Source organism: Anolis sagrei, chromosome 7 (assembly GCF_037176765.1).
Source record: "Anolis sagrei isolate rAnoSag1 chromosome 7, rAnoSag1.mat, whole genome shotgun sequence".
NCBI lineage: Eukaryota > Metazoa > Chordata > Lepidosauria > Squamata > Dactyloidae > Anolis > Anolis sagrei.
Window position 1 is genome coordinate 6,760,973 of NC_090027.1, and position 22,776 is coordinate 6,783,748.

A 22,776-nucleotide genomic window follows, 5' to 3' on the forward strand; every position below is an offset into this window, starting at 1 on the left:
CCCTATCTAATTTTCATTCAGTGCCCCCTAGTCCTTACTCAGTATCCATCCGTGCCCCTTGTCTCTCTTTGGGTGCATCTACACTGTAGTATTAATGCTGTTTGACTCCACTTGAACTGTCATGGTTCAATGCTGGGAGTTGCAGTTTGGTGAGGCATGAGCACTCATTGGCAGAGAAGACTAGACCTTGTCAAACTACAACTCCCATAATAAAAATTAAGTAAATTCTAGGGTATTGTAGGATTTTCCGGGTTATATGGCCATGCTCTAGAGGCATTTTCTCCTGACATTTCGCCTGCATCTATGGCAAGCATCCTCAGAGGTAGTGAGGTCTGTTGGAAGTAGGAAAATAGGTTTATATATCTGTGGAATGACTAGGGTGGGACAAACGACTCTTGTCTGCTGGAGCTAGGTGTGAATGTTTCAACTGACCACCTTGATTAGCATTTGATGGCTTGGCAGTGCCTGGGGAAATCTTTTGTTGAGAGGTGATTAGATGTGCCTGATTGTTTATTCTCTGTTGTTTTGCTGTTGTAATTTTAGAGTTTTTTAATACTGGTAGCCAGATTTTGTTCATTTTCATGGGGGACCTTGTCGAAGGCCTTCCTGAAATCCACGTACGCTACATCCACGGCATTTCCCGCATCTACCCAGCTTGTAACTCCATCGAAAAAAATCAGTGGTTTCCTACTCTTGGTCCTCCACGTGTTTTGAACTCCAACTCCCCAAGTTCGGGTGAGCAGGTCCAATGATCAGGAATTATGGGAGTCTACATTCAAAAGACCTGGAGCCCCAAAGGTTGGACTCCACTGAACTAAATCCTGTTCTTAATGCCAACTAGAGTAGATTCTTACAGGCAATTGACCATTGAATACTTGATTCAATGAATCTGTTGGAGCTGAGACTATCCAACAAGCTTCCAACTTTTTAAATCTCAGGTTAGATGACTTTTTCAGAGCCAAAGATGGCGGGAGCTCAGGTGACTCACCATTGCTATAGAGAAGCTGCAACTTATAGTGGGTCCCATTATTGGTTTTTTCGTTGCCTTGTTCCTGAAAGAAAGAGAGGAGAGAGAAATTATTTGGGAAGGTAATGTAATGCAATTCAAAAAGGATTTGGCCTGCCAGTCTTCCCAGCACTGACATTATTAATTGACTAGTGGCACAATGTGATCCATCCATACTTGTTCAGAAGTCCAACTGAATTAAATAATAGATAGAGGATTGCAATGCGGGTCGTAACAAAAATGCCCTTCTAATCAACTGTCTCTCAGACATTGATCACCTATTGAGAATAAGTTTTTTTCCCCCGAGTTTATTTATTTATTTATTTATTTATTTATTTATTTTGAACATTTACCCCACCCTTCTCAGCCCCGGGGGGGGGGGGGGGACTCAGGGCAGCTTACAATTGGCAATAATTCAATGCCGCATCATAAAATACAGAATAACAAATATAACAATTAAACATGAACATTAATAAATAAAGATTAAAACAGTATGCTTACACTCTGATTAGCTATTGCCCGTCTGGTGGCTGTTTAGCTAGCCATCTACTAATGATTACTCTGCTTAACTTATCCAAATCCTGTCCCATGCCATAGTCAGACATTATCAATTGTCCTTTAACCGGATTGCCCGAAGGCCTGGTCCCACAGCCACGTTTTAACCTTTTTTCTAAAGGTGAGGAGGGATGACGATGACCTAATTTCCCCCGGGAGCAAATTCCACAGGTGGGGGTCACCACCAAGAAGGCCCTGTCCCTCGTCCCCACCAAGCGCATTTGAGACAAAGGCGGGGCAGAGAGCAGGGCCTCCACAGGCGATCTTAAGCTCTGAGGTGGGACGTAGAAGGAGAAACGTTCAGACAGGTACGCTGGACCGGAGCCGTATAGGGTTTTATAGGTCAAGACCAGCACTTTGAATTGTGCTCGGAATTGGATCGGTAGCCAGTGCAGCTGGCACAGCAGGGGGGGCGGGGTATACTCCCTGTATGACGCTCCGGTGAGTAATCTAGCTGCCACCCGTTAGACTAATTGCAATTTCCGAACAGTCTTCAAAGGCAGCCCCACATAGAGTGCGTTGCAGTAATCTATTCGGGGTGTAACAAGAGCGTGGACCACTGTGGCCAGATCAGTAGGCTTGGGCGATCAAGAAAAAAATTGGTTCTAAACTCATTTCGTTTCTAGGGTGCGCTAGCGTTTCGAAATTCTGAGGACTTCCAAAATTTAAGATTTCAAAATTTCGAAATTTCCGAAATTTTGTAAATTACGAATCGATTCGTTAATGGCGGACGCGATTGCGCAATATGCTAAAAAAAACCTCCAAATGGGACAGGGGGAACTTCTGAAGCTTCCCTCTCCCTCTGTTGTTGACTGTTGGTGTGATAAAACAAACAACAACTATATTATATTATATTATATTGTTGTATATTATTATTATATTACTATATTATATTGTTGTATATTATATTATAATATTATTATATTATATTATTGTATATTATATTATATTATTATATATTATATTATATTATTGTATATTATATTATTATATATTATCTTATATATTATATATTAGTATATTATATTATAATATATTACATATATTATATTTTATTATAATATACAATTATAATATAATATAATAATATAATATACAATACTATAATATAATATAATATAATATAATTATAATATTATTATATAATATATTATATTATAATTGTAATATTATATTATATTATATTATATTATATACTAGCTGTACCTGGCAACGCATTGCTGTGGCATAGAGTGAGGGTATGAAAAATAAAGTAATGAGAAATTTTGGGCAAGAAGCATGAGAGAGGAGGGAAGCAGCAGAGCAAAGGGACCAGAAGTGGGGTAAATGCGAGATTGTAAAACTTGCACCAGACATACGAAAATAATTTCGAAATAATTACGAAAATTGGAAAAAAATGTTTCTATTCTTAATTACTCCTCACACTATTCCTGCATGGCTCGATATTGGATCGTAAGCTAATTTAAATACGAATCAATAACGAATTACGAAATTAACGAACTGGATCGCCCAAGCCTACAGATCAGACTTCCCAAGGTACGGGCGTAACTGGCGCACAAGTTTTATTTGTGCAAAAGCTCTCCCGGCCACCGCCGAGACCTGGGGTTCCAGGCTCAGCAATGAATCCAGGATCACCCCCAAGCTGCGAACCTGCGTCTTCAGGGGGAGTGTAACCCCATCCAGTACAGGCTGTAACCCTATGCCCTGTTCGGCCTTATGACTGACCAGTAGGACCTCTGTCTTGTCTGGGTTCAGTTTCAATTTGTTAGCTCTCATCCAGTCCGACACAGCAGCCAAGCACCGGTTCAAGGTCTGGACAGCCTCCTTGGTGACAGATGGGAAGGAGTGACAGATTTGGACGTCATCCGCATAGAGATAACACCTTATTCCAAAACTCCGGATGATCTCTCCCAGCAGCTTCATGTATGTGTTAAACAACACAGGGGACAGAATTGAACCCTGTGGGACTCCACACGACAATGGTTGTGGGGTCGAACAGGTGTCACCCAATAACACCTTCTGGGACCGTCCCTCAAGAAAGGACTGGAGCCACTGCAAGATCACGTTTAACCCTGGTCCCACTTTTCATCTACCTCGCTGGATGTTTTTTAGCAGCATCAGCTTTGAAAGACTGGTGAAGGAGGATTGGAGAAGCACAGGCCCCTTCTACACTGCTCTATAATCCAGATTGTCAAAGCAGATAATCCATAGTATCTGCTTTGAACTAGATTATATTATTAATCCAATTTGCTAGCCAACTTGCTTCTTATCATCCAATTAATTGACTTCAGACAGTTGTTTCTACTTCAGTAGCGGCTCTTATCTTTATTTACATTTCATTCATTGCAATAACACTGACTCGTTAACACGATCAAATGCAAGGGAGAAGAACAATGGTGTCTGCTATATTCAGATCCCACTGTTATCAGCTCATTAATTCAGTGTCCAGACTCCTTGTCTTTTGCAACATCTTCCTTGTCTGTTCTACTCATGCTTCATAATGTTCCAAAGATTAACTCTCTCATAGTTAGCATGGACATTTTATGCTTGTACAATATATATTGACATTACTCTGATATATATGACTCTACACAACCATATAATCCAGTTCAAAGCAGATATTTTGGATTTGATATGACAGTGTAGAAGGGGCCACAGACATTCAGTGCCAGGTTGCAGCGGTGAGTCTGCCATAAACAATGTGATGGAGCTTGACCTGAGAAAGAATGGGAGTCCTTTCTAGCCCTGCTCGTGATCCCACCTACGTCGCAAGCGCGCTTGGTGGGGACACGGGACAGGGCTTTCTCTGTGGCGGCCCCCCGACTTTGGAATGCCCTTCCAAAAGAGCTTCGTCAGGCCCCTACTCTAGCAGTTTTCAGAAGGAACCTAAAAACTTGGCTGTTCCGATGTGCCTTCGCAGATTAGGAATCCCCATCCCAAGTCCTAGAAGCACTTTAGCACAACCATTGTTGCTGCACACCGCACTTTTAATCCTACGTTCCTCCTGCCATCTCAGCACTTTTAACCCTGTACCCCATTGCGCCGGCCGAACCAGTTTTAATAGTGTCTTGAGATATTGATGTATTGTCATTGTTGTTATTTTGCTTAATTGTTTTGATTTGCTTTGTTTATTGTTGTGTTATGTTTTCTATTGTATTGTGTTTGAGGCTTCGGCCTGTGTAAGCCGCATCGAGTCCTTCGGGAGATGCTAGCGGGGTACAAATAAAGTTAATAATAATAATAATAATAATAATAATCCTATTGCAGCTTTATGTTTCAACCTACAACAGGCAGTGTAAACAGCAGCTGCATCCAGAAGCTACAATTGGGTGTGCATGAACAGCAAGCACGGATTGAAAAACGTGGCCAACAAAATACAAATACTAAGCAAAGTGAGAACAGTGAAAGAAAAAAGTCATATCTAAAAGCATTTTGGAAGAAGCATTGCAGAGTACGAATGTTTAGTTTATTTAGGGCAGTGTTTCTCAGCTTGGGGGTCCAGGCCCTGGCGGGGAGGGTTGCTAGGCAGAGGGGTCACCAAAGACCATCAGAACACATATATTTTTGATGGTCTTAGTGGGGTTCAGAATGCTCTTTCATTGGAGGTGAACTATAAATTCCGGGCAATACACATCCCAAATGTCAAGGTCTATTTTCCCCAAACTCCACCAGTGTTTACATTTCAGCATATTGAATATCCGTGCCAAGTTTGATCCAGATCTATCATTGTTTGACTCCACAGTGCTCTCTGGATGTAGGTGAACTACAACTCCAAAAGTCAAGATCAATGCGCACCAAACCCCTCCAGTATTTTCAGTTGGTCATGGGAGTTCTGTGTGCCAAGTTTGGTTCAAGTCCATTGTTGGTGGAGTTCAGAATGCTCTTTGATTGTAGGTGAACTAAAAATCCCAGCAACTACAACTGGTATTTAAAGTTCACCTACAATAAAAGAGCATTCAAGGACTATTTCCCCCAAATGTCAAGGAATATTTTCCCCAAACTCCAATAGTATCCATATTTGGGCATATTGAGTATTCATGCCAAGTTTGGTTCAGATCCATCACTGCTTGAGTCCACAGTGCTCTCTGGATGTAGGTGAACTACAACTCCCAAACTCAAGGCCAGTGCTCACAAACCCCTCCAGTATTTTCTGTTCATCATGGGAGTTCTGTGTGCCAAGTTTGGTTCAATTCCTTTGTTGGTGGAGTTCAGAATGCTGTTTGATTGTAGATGAACTACAAATCCCATCAACTACAACTGGTATTTACAGTTCACCTACAATAAAAGAACATTCAAGGACTATTTTCCCCAAATGTCAAGGACTATCTTCCCCAAACTCCAGTAGTGTTCACAATTGGGCATATGGAGTATTTGTGCCAAGTTTGGTTCAGATCCATCATTCTTTGAGTCCACAATGCTCTCTAAATGTAGGTGAACTACAACTCCAAAGCTCAAGGTCAATGCACATCAAACCCAGTTTATTCTATTGGTCGTGGGAGTTCTGTGTGCCAAGTTTGATTCAATTCCATCATTGGTGGAGTTCACAATGTTCTTTGATTGTAGGTGAACTATAAATCCCAGCAACTACAACTCCCAAATGACAAAATCATATTTTTAGTGATGGACACTCCTTGGGTTACTAGGTGTCTTGTGTCAATTCGTCCAGTGGTTTTTGAGTTACGTTAATCCCACAAACAAACATTACATTTTTATTTATACAGATATTCACATTACAATTTATAACAGTAGCAAAATCACTGTTATGAAGTAGCAACAAAAATAATTGTATGGTTTGGGGGTCACCACAACATGAGGAACTGTATTAAGGGGTCGCGAGGGGAATTTTACCTAACTTGCTCATATTGTTTGTTGAGCCCCTGGTAGCGCAGTGGGTTAAACCCCTGTGCCGGCAGGACTGAAGACCGACAGGTCGCAGATTCGAATCCGGGGAGAGGCGGATGAGCTCCCTCTATCAGCTCCAGCTCCTCATGCGGGGACATGAGAGAAGCCTCCCACAAGGATGATAAAAACATCAAATCATCCAGGCATCCCCTGGGCAACGTCCTTGCAGACGGCCAATTCTCTCACACCAGAAACGACTTGCAGTTTCTCAAGTCGCTCCTGACACGACTAAAAAATATTGTTTGTTTCCAACAAGTTTGCTGAAATATGCTGCTGTGGTGCAAGAAGCGATTTCTCTTCTTTCCATGTCATTTCTGCCTCTGGTACCAAGTTTTCTCTTGAATAAATAATGCCCAGGAACACCTCTACCTTGTTAAAAGAGAAATCCCTTAATAGAACTGCAGAAGGAGTGATGTTGCCAGCTTTGCCCTCTGGAAAACTACACAACTTTGGTTTCTCCTGCTCTGTTTCTCCATCCCTTCCTCCTTTTCCCTCAAGCTGCGTTTTCTTCATGGTGTGTCCATGAATTTCATGGATTCTCATGAACTGGAGATGTCTCTGCCTTGGTCCTTTCACTATTGGCTGCTACTTCCCGGCGGATGTCAGGTGGTGCAATACCTACTTTTGGACTCTTGCTTGCTGAGGTGTTCCAGCGAGTGTCTCTGTAGATCTTAGAAAACTATTTCTTGATTTAAGTCATTGACGAGCTGGTTGATACCCAAACAGGGGATGAGCTGGAGATGTCTCTGCATTGGTCCTTTCACTATTGGCTGCCACTTCCCGGCGGATGTCAGGTGGTGCAATGCCGGCTAAGCAGTGTAATTTCTCCAGTGGTGTAAGGCGCAGACACCCCATGATAATGCGGCATGTCTCATTCAGAGCCACATCCACTATTTTAGTGTGGTGAGATGTGTTCCACACTGGGCATGCATACTCAGCATCAGAGTAGCACAGCGCAAGGGCAGATGTCTTCACTGTATCTGGTTGTGATCCCCAGGTTGTGCCAGTCAGCTTTCGTATGATGTTGTTTCTAGCACCCACTTTTTGCTTGATGTTCAGGCAGTGCTTCTTGTAGGTAAGAGCACGGTCCAGAGTGACTCCCAGGTATTTGGGTGCGCTGCAATGCTCCAGTGGGATTCCTTCCCAGGTGATCTTCAGAGCTCGGGATGCTTCTCTGGAGGGCCGTAGCCAGAAAAAAAATTCGGGAGGGGTTGAAAATTTTGCGGGGGGGGGGTTGAAAATTTTGCGGGAGGGGGTCTGAAACCTGCCTCCTAGCTCACGCTGAAGCAAAGAACACAGCAAGAGGCAGAGCAGCCTTCAATAGCCTGCAGCTCCGCCCCTGTCAACCACCTCCACCAAGTCTGGCCTCCTTAATGAGAGCACTCAACACTCCCCCCCCCCCAACTTGGTTGCTTCACTACATCGGCTATTGCTGCAAGTAATGACAGTGTGAATAAATTGTCAATATTTGCTTGAGATAGTGCTTGCAGTTCTGGGGGGACTCTTAATTTTTGCATCTCATAGACTTAGCATGGGGATTTGGTTAACCAGTTAAAATTCATGAGTAAACCAGGTTTTTAAAAAAAAATCTGAAACATTTGGGGGGGGGGGGTTGAACCCCTAAAACCACCCCCTCGCTACAGGCCTGCTTCTCTGTTCTTGAGATCTCCAGCTCATCCCCTGTTTGGGTATCAGCCAGCACACCAACGACTTAAATCTAGACATAGTTTTCTAAGATCTACAGAGACACTCGCTGGAACACCTCAGCAAGCGAGAGTCCAAAAGTGGCAGGCCCAAACCCAGCACCTCAACCAATGGCTGATACCAAATGAGAGACTCCCCCCTGGGCACACAGAAGACTGGGCGACTTGGAAGGCGCTGAACAGACTGCGCTCTGGCACCACGAGATGCAGAGCCAACCTTCAGAAATGGGGCTACAAAGTGGAATCCTCGGCATGCGAGTGTGGAGAAGAGCAAACCACTGACCACCTGCTGCAATGCACCCTGAGCCCTGCCACATGCACAATGGAGAACCTCCTTGCGGCAACACCAGAGGCTCTCCAAGGGGCCAGGTACTGGTCAAAGGACATTTAACCAACTACCAAACTCACAAGTTGTGTATTTTTCTGTCTGTTTGCTTTGTTCTGTTAGAAATGTAATATATAATGGACTGGTTGCTCTGACACGACAGACAAACAAACAAACAAACAAACAAATGGATTCTCATCTGCTGTTAATTCTTTACAAATATCTCTATAGACCAATAAGGACAAAGTAACGAGATCTGCACCAAGCCACAACTTGTGTCAAAGTTTGGTTTCCTCACAAAATGTAACTCTTCGGAAGCAATGCTATTAGAAAAGGATTCGAAATACAGTTCTTTTAGAAGAGGGTTAATTTCAAACTGAAATGCATTTCTGGACTTTTGATCCACAATCGAGGGCCCTTCCACACAGCCATATAACCCAGAATATCAAGGCAGAAAATCCCACAATGTCTGCCTTGAACCGGGTTGTCTGAGTCCACACTGCCATATATTCCAGTTCAAAGTGGAAACCTCACTAAACTACAAACCGCAGAATTCTGCAGGAGGCAGAAACCAGATTTTAAGTGGATTTTTTTCTCAAGTGTGATTTTTTTTCTTGAGAAACTGCAAGTCGCCTCTGGTGTGAGAGAACTGGCCGTCTGCAAGGACGTTGCCCAGGGGGTGCCCAGATATTTTGATGTTTTACCATCCTTGTGGGAGGCTTGTCTTCCATACCTCCGCATGGGAAGCTGGAACTGACAGAGGGAGCTCATCCACACTCTCCCCTGTCAGTAGCAACTTGAAAAACTGCAAAGTGAGAGAATTGGCAGTCTTCAAGGAAGTTGCCCAGGGGATGCCTGGATGTTTTGATGTTTTACCATCCTTGTGGGAGGCTTCCCTCCTATGTCTCCGCACAGGGAGCTGGAGCTGACAGAGGGAGCTCATCCACGCTCTCCCCAGTCAGGAGCAACTTGAGAAACTGCGAAGTCACTTCTGGTGTGAAAGAATTGGCTGTCTACAAGGACGTTGCCTGGATGTATTGATGTTTGACAATCCTTGTGGGAGGCTTCTCTCCTATGTCTCCACACGGGGAGCTGGAGCTAACAGAGGGAGCTCACCCACACTCTCCTCTGTCACGAGAGCCTTGGGAAACTGTGTGCCCAGGGGGATGCCTGGATGCTTTGATGTTTTACCATCCTTGTGGGAGGCTTCTCTCCTACGTCTCCGCCTGGGGAGCTGGAGCTGACAGAGGGAGCTCACCCACACTCTCCTCTATCACGAGAGACTTGGGAAACCGCGTGCCCAGGCGGATGCCTGGATGTTTTGATGTTTTACCATCCTTGTGGGAGGCTTCTCTCCCATGTCTCCCCACGGGGAGCTGGAGCTGACAGAGGGAGCTCATCCACACTCTCCCCTGTCAGGAGCAACTTGAAAAACTGCAAAGTGAGAGAATTGGCAGTCTGCAAGGACTTTGCCCAGGGGATGCCTGAATGTTTTGATGTTTTACCATCCTTGCGGGAGGCTTCCCTCCCATGTCTCCGCATGGGGAGCTGGAGCTGACAGAGGGAGCTCACCCACACTCTCCTCTGTCACAAGAGACTTGGGAAACCGCGTGCCCAGGGGGATGCCTGGATGTTTTGATGTTTTACCATCCTTGTGGGAGGCTTCTCTCCCATGTCTCCGCACGGGGAGCTGGAGCTGACAGGAGGAGCTCACCCACACACTCCCTGGGATTCGAACCGGCGACCTGTCGGCTTTCAGTCGCCACCGGGGGCTCCTAGTGTGATGAAGGGACAGAGAGAGAATCCACCCGGGTTGTTTCCCACCCAGGAAGGCGAGAGGGAGAGAGAAACACCTACTTTGTCGTTTTCCACGAAGTCCACGAAGGCCGTCCGCTCGATCTCCACGGGCTGGCCCTGCCGGTCGTACAAGGCCAAGACGAAGTGGAAGAAGTTGGACTTCCTCAGGTTGGAGGGCGGCTGCTTCTCGAAGTGGGCTCGCGACAGGGCCACGCCGCTGCGGACACGGGACAGAAAACACGCGTGGTAAGCGAAAGGCAGAGGGAAGCATTCAACAGTCCCTGTGGGTGCCAATTGAGCGGTGGCCATTCAAGTGGGGTCCAAGTACATTCATTCTAGAGCAGGCAGCAGGGGCCGACTTGGGCCCTCCCGGTGTTTTGGACTCGAACTCCCATAATTCCCCACAGCTTCAGGCTTAAGCGGCTGAGGGGAAAACGGAAGGGGCCTGAGGCTGTCAGGAATGGTGGGAGTTGGGGTCCAAAACACCCGGAGGGACCAAGTTTGCCCCAACACCTACAACTGTATACACTGCCACATAATTCAATCACATTATCTGCATTGAACCGGATTGTTTGAGTCTACACTGCCATATAATCCGGTCACATTCTCTGCTTTGAACCGGATTATGTGAGTCTACACTGCCATATAATCCGGTCACATTATCTGCTTTGAACCGGATTGTGTGAGTCTACACTGCCATATAATCCGGTCGCATTATCTGCTTTGAACCGGATTGTGTGAGTCTACACTGCCACATAATTCAAAGACATTATCTGCTTTGAACCGGATTGTGTGAGTCTACACTGCCATATAATCCGGTCACATTATCTGCATTGAACTGGATTGTATGAGTATACACTGCCACATAATTCGGTCACATTCTCTGCTTTGAACCGGATTGTGTGATTCTACACTGCCATATGATCAGGTCACATTATCTGCTTTGAACCGGATTGTGTGAGTCTACATTGCCGTATAATTCGGTCGCATTATCTGCTTTGAACCGAATTATGTGAGTCTACACTGCCATATAATCCGGTCACATTCTCTGCTTTGAACCGGATTGTGTGAGTCTACACTGCCGTATAATCCGGTCACATGATCTGCTTTGAACCGGATTGTGTGAGTAGTATACACTGCCACATAATTCAATCACATTATCTGCATTGAACCGGATTATGTGAGTCTACACTGCCACATAATTCAATCACATTAAATGCATTGAACCGGATTATGTGAGTCTACACTGCCATATAATCCGGTAACATTATCTGCTTCGAAACCACCAAACCACAAGCCCTTGGCATGAATATTCAATATGCCCAAATGTGAACACTATTGGAGTTTGGGGAAAATAGTCCTTGAATGCTCTTTTGTTGTAGGTGAACTTTAAATCCCAGTTGTAGTTGCTGGGATTTATAGTTCACCTACAATCAAAGAGCATTCTGAACTCCACCAACGATGGAATTGAACCAAACTTGACATACAGAACTCCCACGACCAATAGAAAATACTGGAAGGGTTTGATGGGCATTCATTGACCTTGAGTTTTGGAATTGTAGTTCACCTACATCCAGAGAGCACTGTGGACTCAAACAATGATGGATCTGGACCAAATTTGGCACTAATACTCAATATGCCCAAATGTGAACACTATAGGAGTTTGGGGGAAATAGTCCTTAACATTTGGGAGTTGTGGGTGCTGGGATTTATAGTTCACCTACAATCAAAGAGCATTCTGAAATCCACCGACAATGGAACTGAACCAAACTTGGCACACAGACCTCCCATGATGAACAGAAAATACTGGAAGCGTTTGATGGGCATTGACCTTGAGTTTGGGAGTTGTAGTTCACCTACATCCAGAGAGCACTGGGGACATTTCCCAAAAGATTTGCAGGCTTTTTCTGTCCATAGAGTTGGGTGAATAGTCAATGTTTTCCTTCCAGTTTCCTCCCAAAACAAAGGTCCGGCTTCAACTCTATTTGCCGGAATATTTCCTACTTCTTGGGAAATGGAAAGGAAACAAACAACAATACCGCTTTCTCTCTCTCTCTCTCTCTCTCTCTCTCTCCCAGATATGACAATATCCCGCTTTAGATTTGGAGTCTATCCCACCCTCTGCAAAAGCGAAACTTTTGAGTATATGGCACTCAAGTGCGTTATTTTCGTGTGGGTCAAAAAGTAACGCCTCCATGGCTCTAACTTTTCCTTCTTTCCCAGTTTCTGGACTATCTCTGCATGATAGGATAGAGGGGACCTTGCTCTACTGAAAGGAGCCTTTTCCTGGTCAGATTGACTGATTAGAACCAGGAATCTGAAGCTCAAAGCAAGAGTCGCCCTTGGATTTCTGGCCAAAGGTGGTTGATGTGTGCCAAGGAAACCCATCAAACAAGGAAACCCATCAAAAATCAAGCAAAACCTCTGATTTTCCCCCAAAATGATTTTGATGCCTGGGTTCAATGGGTACAAATTGAGGGTGACTCTGTGGAGTGGTGGTTTTGGGTAGAGAGGACAGTCCAGGGTAGGACCTGGAGCAACTTCTGCTGTTATGTGATTGGAGGAGGCAAAACTTTTTGACCGTCCACACACGTCGAATTAACGCACTTTGAAACCTCTTTATTCCCCTGCTATGGAAGCCTATCCACTTCATCACACTAGAGAATGAATCCACTTTAAATCCGGTGTCTGACTCCTGCAAGATTCTGGGGCCTGTAGTTTTGTGAGGCTGTGCAAGGCCCCTCCCTAAACTACAAACCCCAGAATTCTGCATGAGGCAGAAACCGGGTTTGAAGCGGATTAATTCTCTAGTGCGATGGGGCTGTAGGATTTGTCATTCGGAGAGGTATTGGAGGTTTTGTCAGAGGGCCTAGATAGATAGATACTAGATAGATAGATAGATAGATAGATAGATAGATAGATAGATAGATAGATAGATAGATAGATAGATCTATAGATATATGTGTGTATGTATATATATATACACATACATATATATTGTTGTTGTTCATTCGTTCAGTCGTCTCCGACTCTTCGTGACCTCATAACCAGTCCACGCCAGAGCTCCCTGTCGGCCGTCACCACCCCCAGCTCCTTGTGTGTGTGCGTGTATATATATGTGTGTGTGTATATATATACACATACATATATATTGTTGTTGTTCATTCGTTCAGTCGTCTCCGACTCTTCGTGACCTCATGGACCAGTCCACGCCAGAGCTCCCTGTCGGCCGTCACCACCCCCAGCTCCTTGTGTGTGTGCGTGTATATATATGTGTGTGTGTATATATATACACATACATATATATTGTTGTTGTTAATTCGTTCAGTCGTCTCCGACTCTTCGTGACCTCATGGACCAGTCCACGCCAGAGCTCCCTGTCGGCCGTCACCACCCCCAGCTCCTTCAAAGTCAGTCCAGTCGCTTCAAGGGTGCCATCCATATATACACACACACATATAATATAATATATAATATATAATATAATATAATATATAATAAAATATATAAATATTATATATAATATATAAAATATAATATATGTAAAATAAAATATATAAAATATATATTAAATAATAATATAATATATATATAATATAAAATATAATAATATATATTTAAAAAATATAAATATTATATATATAATATATAAAATAAAATATATAAAATATTATATGTGTGTGTGTATATGTGTGTGTATATACACACACATATAGACACACACACACACATATAATATAATATATATGATATAAAATATATTATATATAATAAAATATATAAATATAATATATAATATATAAAAATATAATATATATAAAATATAATATATAAAATATTATATGTGTGTGTGTATATATGTGTGTGTGTATATATACACACACATATATATACACACACACAAACATATTATATATCTATATCTATATATAGATATAGATCTATCTATCTAGATCTAGATCTATCTATCTACACACACACATATTATATAATATATATAATATAAAATATTATATTATATACAATAAAAATATATAAATATTTTATGTGTGTGTGTATATATATATATATATACACACATACACACACACATAATAAAATATTATAATATATATATACATATTATATAATATATATAACATAATATATATAAAATAAAATATATAAAATACTATGTATTTGTGTGTATACACACATATATACACACGTATATAATATATATAAATTAAAATATATAAAAATATTATATATGTGTGTATATACATGTGTGTATATACGTGTGTGTGTATATATATATATATATATATATACCCGTATATATATACACGTGTGTGTATATATATATATGTATATACATATATATATATGTATATACATATATATATATATACACACACACGTGTATATATACGGGTATATATATTATATACGGGTATATAATATTACCCACATCTTCAGGCTTAAGCGGTGAGGGGAAAACGGAAAGGGCCTGAGGCTGTCAGGAATTGTGGGAGTTGGAGTCCAAAACACCTGGAGGGCCGAAGTTTGCCCATGCCTGGTCTACACTGCCATATAATCCAGATAATCAAAGCAGATGCTCTACATTACGTGAGTCTACAGCAAGCATGGGCAAACTTGGGCCCTCCCGGTGTATTGGACTCCAACTCCCACAATTCCTCTGGCTTGAGCGGCTGAGGGGAAAACGAAAAGGACCTGAGGCTTCAGGAATGGTGGGAGCTGGAGTCCAAAACACCCGGAGGGCCCAAGTTTGCCCTTGCCTGCTAGAGACTCACATAATGTAGATCATCTGCTTTAATAATCTGGATTATATGGCAGTGTAGACCAGTCAGGGGCCAACTTGGGCCGTCCGAGTGTTTTGTACTCCAACTCCCATCATTCCTAACAGCCTCAGGCCCCTTCCTTTTCCCCCTCAGCCGCTTAAGAGAATCCCAAAGCGCCCCAAGGATGACTTCCAGATGCTCCAAAGGGAGAGGTCAGGCTCCCCAGAATGCGTGTCAGTCAAAAAGTCACCCACCCAAAAAGTCACCCTGAGTGTGGACTCAGATAATCCAGTTCAAAGCAGATATTGTGGGATTTTCTGCCTTGATAGCCTGATTGTGTGGAAGAGCCCTCAGTCTTCCTATAAATAGGATCACTGACAATATAACCCTACACCTCAACTGAGTTCATGGGGGCTTTCTCCGTGGAATTCTCAAGGGTGTGCGTGGGTAACTTTTGCGTGGACCAGAAAATAAAAACTGCCCCGATTTCTCTTCTCTTCGGGTTGATTATATTCCGATAAAAAGTCGGGATCTTAAACCGGAATTCTAAGGATGGCAGTGAGGTTCCACGCGTGGATCAGTGTCATGAGTGGGTCTCTTGCTATAAGAGTCAGGTGCAAGTTTGATTTTTTTTATTTTTAAAAGAAATCCCAATTCTTATTGGTTTCACCCCAGACATAAGTAAGGGATGGCAGTGAGGATCCACGCGTGGATCAGTGTCATGAGTGGGTCGCTTGCTATAGAGTCCGGTGCAAATTTGATTTTTTAAATTATTTTTAAAAGAAATCCGAATTCCCTTTGGTTTGACCCCAGACATAAGTAAAGGGTGGCAATGAGGATCCACGCGTGGATCAGTGTCACAATTGGGTTGCTTGCTATAAGAGTCCGGTGCAAGTTTTTTTTAAAAAGAAATTCCAATTCTTTTTGGTTTCACCCCAGACATAAGTAAGAGACGGCAATGAGGATCCACGCGTGAATCAATGTCACGATTGGGTCACTTGCTATAAGAGTCCGGTGCAAATTTTTAATTATTATTTTTAAAAGAAATCCCAATTCTTTTTGTTGTCACCCCAGACATAAGTAAGGGATGGCAATGAGGATCCACGCGTGGATCAGTGTCACAATTGGGTCGCTTGCTATAAGAGTCCGGTGCAAGTTTTTTAAAAAGAAATTCCAATTCTTTGTGGTTTCACCCCAGACATAAGTAAGGGATGGCAGTGGGAATCCACGCGTGGATCAGTGTCACGAGTGGGCCACTTGCTATAAGAGCCCAGTGCAAATTTGATCTTTTTTATTTTTAAAGAAATCCTGCTTCCTTTTGGTTTCACTCCGGATTTATAAGTATTGTTTATATTTAAAGCATGATTAAAAGGGATCTCCAAGGGTCATCTAGTCCAGACCTTTTGCCCTGCAGGAATGGGGGTGCGTCTACATGGCACAATTAACGCAGTTTGGTACCGCTTCAACTGCCATGCCTCCATGAATCGTGGCTGATGTAGTTTGGCAAGATTTCTAGCGTTCTCTGCCTCAGATAGTGGGTGCCTTCACCAAACCACAAGCCCTAGGATGCCATAGCATTGCGCCCTGATAGTTAAAGCGGTTCCAAAGTGCGTTAATTCTATAGTGTAGATGCAAACTGGGCTAAAAGGGGGAAAAGAACAGGCAGCGGACCTTCTTTTGTGAGGGAAATTTCTCTTCAAGCGCATTTTCACTACTTCAAGTGGATTGGGAAGCGCAGGAAAAGCCTTAAACCGGGATAAAATCAAACCACAGGATATTCCGAATTATAATCTCGATCCGGCTCCATAGTTTGGAGCGGTGTTTCCCGGATCGAAGTTTATATTTGCTTGAATTAAAAAGGTGAGTTTGGGTTTTTCCCGTCGCGCGTGGCTCCTGGATTTCTTCCCACGCGTGATCACTAATCTCGGGGATTTTTTCTTCTCTTTCTCTCTCAAGGACGTTTCCAAAGCCCGATTCGAAGTCAATCCTTTTCCTTTCGAATCCGACCCCGTCCGGGTGGCGTTGCTAACCGTCGCGAGCGGGTCCGTGATTTCTTTCCACGCATGACCATTAATCTCGGGAGTTTTTTCTTTCTCTTTCCCTTCCTGGGACGTTTCCAAAGCCCGATCCGAAATCAATCCTTTTCCTTTCGAATCCGACCCCATCTTAGTGTCGTTGCTAACCGTCACGGCGGGTCCGGGACTTCTTTCCACGGGTGACCACAAATCTCGGGAGTTTTTCTTTCTCTCTTCCTCTCAGGGACGTTTCAAAACTCCGATCCGAAATCAATCCTTTTCCTTTCAATTTCTTTTCCCATCCGGGTGGCGTTGCTAAACGTCGCGCGTGGCTCCTGGAATTCCTTCCACGCGTGAACACGAATCTCGGGAGTTTTTTTTTCTTTCTCTTTCCCTCCCAGGGACTTTTCCAAAGCTCGATCCGAAGTCAATCCTTTTCCCTTCGAATTCTTTTCCCATCTGGGTGGCGTTGCTAACCGCTTGGACTCAAGGAGGGTGATTATTATTATTATTATTATTATTATTATTATTATTATTATTATTATTACCTTTCCTGGCGGGTAATCTCATTGTATTGACTTCCAACTTCCTTCCCAAATCAGGACAAATCAGGTGACCTGGGAATCTTTGCAAATACTGCACTTAGATATGAATTAAGAGGAGGAAAATCCTGAGTTTTCTGGCTTTGGAATTGTCGGGTTTGGAATATTTTGCAGAAAATACTTTTTCACTCGGGAGGAAATTCAAGTGGATTGTTGGTGCGTGCCTTTAAAGTGTGCCTGTTGTTGTGGTTGTGGTTGTTGTTGTGTTTTTCATCCTAAAGCGTTCTTAGCAAGGGGTATTTGAGGCTGAGAGAGTGTGACTCTCCCAAGGTCACCCAGTGCCTCGAGTGGGGGGGGGGGGGGGATTTAAAGCCTGATTTTCCATAATTTACTCAACCTTAACGGCTAGTAAATATTTTAGAACTCTAAACATGTTTTTGGGGGGTCACTTATTGCAATTATTTCCTTCCGAGCTGTTTTTCTTTCAATATAACCCTACACCTCAATAGAGTTCAACGGGGAATCAGATGAAGTCTCAAGGGGGTGCGTGGATTACTTTTGCGTGGACCAGAAAATAAAAATTACCCTAATTTTCCTTCTCTTTGGATCATGGATTTCTGGTTGATTATATTCCCACAGTAAGTCGGAATCTTAACGTGGGATCCAAGGAATGGCAGTGAGGATCCAGGCGTGGATCAGTGTCATGAGTGGGACGCTTGCTATAAGAGTCCGGAGCAAATTTGATTTTTTTTATTTTAAAAGAAATCCCAATTATCTTAGGTTTCACTCTACAGATAAGTAAGGGATGGCAGCGAGGATCCACGCGTGAATCAGTGTCACGAGTGGGCCGCTTGCTATAAGAGTCCGGTGCAAATTTGATTTATTTTTAATTTTTTGAAAAATCCCAATTCTTTTTGGTTTCACCCTACAGATAAGTAAGGGATGGCAGTGAGGATCCACGCGTGAATCAGTGTCACGAGTGGGCCGCTTGCTATAAGAGCCCGTTGCAAATTTGATTTTGTTTTTAAAATTTAAAAAAATCCCTAATTCCTTTTGGTTTCACCCCAGACTTATAAGTAAGGGATGGCAGTAAGGATCCACGCGCGGATCAGTGCCATGAGTGGGCCCTTTGCTATATTAATCAAATTTGTGTTATATATATATATTAATCACACACACACACACATATATATATATATATCACAAATTTGATTAATATAGCAAAGGGCCCACTCATGACACTGATCCGTGCGTGGATCCTTACTGCCATCTCTTATATATCACTGTCATGAGTGGGCCCTTTGCTATATTAATCACACACACACACACATATATATACATATACATATATACATACATACAAATATACATATATAACAAATTGGATTAATATAGCAAAGGGCCACTCATGACACTGATTTTTATATATATATATATATATATATATATATATATATATATATATATATATATCTGCTTCCCTTTGTGTTCACTTAACTCCAGACTTAGAAGTATTTTTTTATATTGATATAATGATTAAAAGGGATCTCCAAGGGTCAGCTAGTCTAGCCCTTTTTGCCTGGCAGGAATGTATAGCTCTTACTTAGAGCCCTCCAAGCTTACAAGCTCTTGCTTAGAGCCCTCCAAAAATTGAGAATCCTTTCAGTTCTGGCTTTCTGGTTGATTATATTCTACAGTAAGTCAGAATCTTAACCCGCAGTCCCTGGGATGACTGAGGACCCACGCGTGTCACGAGTGGGCCACTTTCTATAAGAGTCCAGAGCAAATTTGTTTTTATTTTATTTTAAAAGAACCTTATTTTTTTTGTTTCACCCAGACATATAAGTAAGGGATTGCAGTGAGGACCCACGCGTGGATCAATGTCACGAGTGGGCCACTTTCTATAAGAGTCCAGAGCAAATTTTGTTTTGTTTTTTATTTTAAAAGAACCCCTAATTTTTTTTGTTTCACCACAGACATATAAGTAAGGGATTGCAGTAAGGATCCACGCGTGGATCGGTGACACGAGTATTGTTTATATTGATATAATGATTAAAAGGTATCTTCAAAGGTCATCTAGTCTAGACCCTTTTTGCCTTGCAGGAATGTATGGCTCTATTCCTCCTACAAGCTCTTGCTTAGAGCCCACCAAAGATTGAGAATCCTTACAGTTCTAACTTTATGGTTGATTATATTCCTACAGTAAGTCGGAATCTTAACCCGCAGTCCCTGGGATGGGAGTGAGGACCCACGCGTGGATTAGTGTCACGAGTGGGCCACTTTCTATAAGAGTACAGAGCAAATTTGTTTTTTTAATGTTAAAAGAAACCTTATTTTGTTTCCTCCCAGACATATAAGTAAGGGATTGCAGTGAGGACCCACGCGTGGATCAGTGTCACGAGTGGGCCACTTTCTATAAGAGTCCAGAGCAAATTTGGTTTTTTAAAATTTTTAAAAGAAGCCCTAATTTTTTTTGTTTCACCCAGACATATAAGTAAGGGATTGCAGTAAGGATACACGCGTGGATCGGTGACACGAGTGGGCTGCTTGCTATAAGAGCCTGGTGCAAATTTATTTATTTTTTATTTTTTTAAAAGAAACCATGCTTCCCTTTGGGTTCAAAAAAGAAGTGGAGGATGAGAAGGAGGGAAGAAAAAGAAAAGTATTGTTTATATTGATATAATGATTAGAAGGGATCTTCAAAGGTCATCTAGTCCAGCCCTTTTGCCTTCCAGGAGCGTATAGCTAAATCCCTCCTCCAAGGTCTTGTTTAGTGCCTTCCAATGATGTAGCGCCCATTGTACCCTTACAGTCCAAAATAAATTATAAGTTTAGGTGGAATTTTCTTCCTATCTCTGTCTACTTTCTCTACTTTCTGGAAACAAGCTGGTTCCATTGTATACTTCATAGAAGTGATGCTTGTTGTATTGGAACCATTGTTTCAATCTCACTCCTGATGTTTACATTATATTCCTTTAGTAAATTGATATATAACTAGAGGTGTAAATGAAAATCCACGCGTGAACCGGGTGTCACGCGTGGGCCGGCCAAGGCTTATTGGGAATAAAATGAAGAAAAAGGCGGGAATATTGGGAGAATAACCCGAAAATTATAATCATCATTATTATTTATGATAAAGATCATAATCCACGCGTGAACCGGAAAAGAAAGAGGAGAGGAGAAGAAGAAGAAGAGATGGTTTTGCGTTTTGTTCAAGTGAAGGAAGGGTGTATAAAGGAGGAAGAAGAGGAAGAAGGGAAAGAAACAGGAGAAAGAAAAGAAAAGAGAAGGAAGAAGAAGGAAAGGGGAAAGAGTTAAAGAAGAGGAGGAGGAAGAAAAAAGAGGAAGAAGGGAAAGAGAAGAAGGAAGAAGGAGGAGGTGGGAAGGGAAGTAGGAAGGAGGAGAGGAAGAAGAGGGAGAGAAAGAAAAAGAAAAGAGGAAGAGGATAAAAGAGGAAGATAAAAGGAGGAGGAGGAGGAAGAAGAACAGGAGGAAGAAAGGAAAAGAGAAGGAAGGAGGAAGTGGAGGAGGAAGGGAAGAGGAAGAAGAAGGAAAGGGGGGAAAGATAAGGAAGAGGAGGAGGAAGAAAAGAAAGGAAGAAGGGAAAGAGAAGAGGGAGGAAGGAGGAGGAGGTGGGAAGAGAAGTAGAGAGGAAGGAGGAGAGAAAGAAGAAGGAGAGGGGAAAAAAGAAAAGAGGAAAAGGATAAAAGAGGAAGATACAAGAGGAGGAAGAGGAGGAGGAAGAAGAACAGGAGGAAGAAAGGAAAGGTGTCACGCGTGGGCCGGCCAGGGCATATTGGGAATAGAGGCAGGAATATTGGGAGAATAACCCGAAAATTATAATCATCATTATTATTTATGATAAAGATCATAATCCACGCGTGAACCGGGTGTCACGCGTGGGCTGGCCAGGGCATATTGGGAATAGAGGCAGGAATATTGGGAGAATAACCCGAAAATTATAATCATCATTATTATTTATGATAAAGATCATAATCCACGCGTGAACCGGGTGTCACGCGTGGGCTGGCCAGGGCATATTGGGAATAGAGGCAGGAATATTGGGAGAACAACCCGAAAATTATCATCATCATTATTATTTATGATAAAGATCATATTTACCTTTGCGCCGCGACGCCGGCATCCACGACGCCGACGTTCCTGACCCACGAGCGGACGGGATCCATCTCCGACCCCAAGATTTTGTCTTTCAGGATGGGGCCTCTTCCTAACGTGTCTTGGATCCCAAACATTGGAGAGAAGGAGGAGGGGAAAGAAACCACACTCAATTCCCAAATAACCCACTCGGGACGTGGGTCCTGTCGTGGGAGAAGCAAAAATCCAAGAAACTTTCAAGGCTGGACCGGATCTGTTGGGGGAATGTTCCTCTCGCGGATCAGCCGCTGCCGAAGCTGGAGATCATCGTCTCGAGGGGAAAACGCGTCCGTGGGGCCCAGAGGAGTCCGCGATTCGGGATTAAAGGCGGTCGGGGGTTGAAGCGACCACTGGAGGCTTCATCCGCGGCCAAAGCGGGGCACCCCTCGGGAAGGGATCGGAGGGAAGGCGACCCACGCGCGGAAAAGGGCTCCCAAGCTCAGCGCCGGTCAAGCGCGCGGGTTTCCCACGCCTCGCTCCCCATGAATGGGCTCCAGCCCGAGGAGAGAGCGGGGCGGGGAAAGGGGCGGGGCCGACTGCCATATAAGGCGCGCTCATTTGCATAGCGCCCTCCCATTGGAGGAGGAGGAGAAAGACGGGCTCTCGCAGATTTTCTTGAATCGCCTGGAGGCATCTAGACTGGGAAATAGATGCAGTTTGGCACCGCTTGGGCTGTGGAATCCCTGGGAGTTGTAGTTTCCCTCGTAATTCTCTCCCTTTGGTGGTGCCTCCCCCACACTGGATCTCCCAGGATCTCTTCTCCAGCAGGAGAGAAGCCAGCTCTATCTCCTCCAGGGCGTTATTTAAGCATTTTTGGAGGATTTTAAGGAGGTTTCTTGGAACAGTGGGAAGTTATAGATCAGCAGAAGAAAGGAAAAGAGGCGGGAGGAGGAAGTAGAAGAGGAAAGGAAGAGGAAGAAGAAGGAAAGGGGAAAGAGATAAGGAAGAGGAGGAGGAAGAAAAAGAAGAAGAAGGGAAAGAGAAGAGGGAGGGAG

General features: G+C 43.2%; 1 protein-coding gene across 2 annotated transcripts in view; it reads right to left on the reverse strand.

The window, feature by feature from the left end:
* EBF2 (EBF transcription factor 2) overlaps positions 1 to 22,244 on the reverse strand; it is a 392,720-nt gene extending 370,476 nt beyond the window's left edge. For both annotated transcript variants that reach the window (XM_067470672.1, XM_067470673.1), the window contains exons 1-3: positions 21,749 to 22,244; positions 10,349 to 10,505; positions 989 to 1,052 (exon numbers count right to left, since the gene is read on the reverse strand). In XM_067470672.1, coding sequence (XP_067326773.1) covers positions 989 to 1,052; positions 10,349 to 10,505; positions 21,749 to 21,879 — 352 coding nt within the window. In that variant the 5' untranslated portion in view covers positions 21,880 to 22,244. The remainder of the gene's footprint in view (positions 1 to 988; positions 1,053 to 10,348; positions 10,506 to 21,748) is intronic.
* Positions 22,245 to 22,776: the final 532 nt, after the last annotated feature.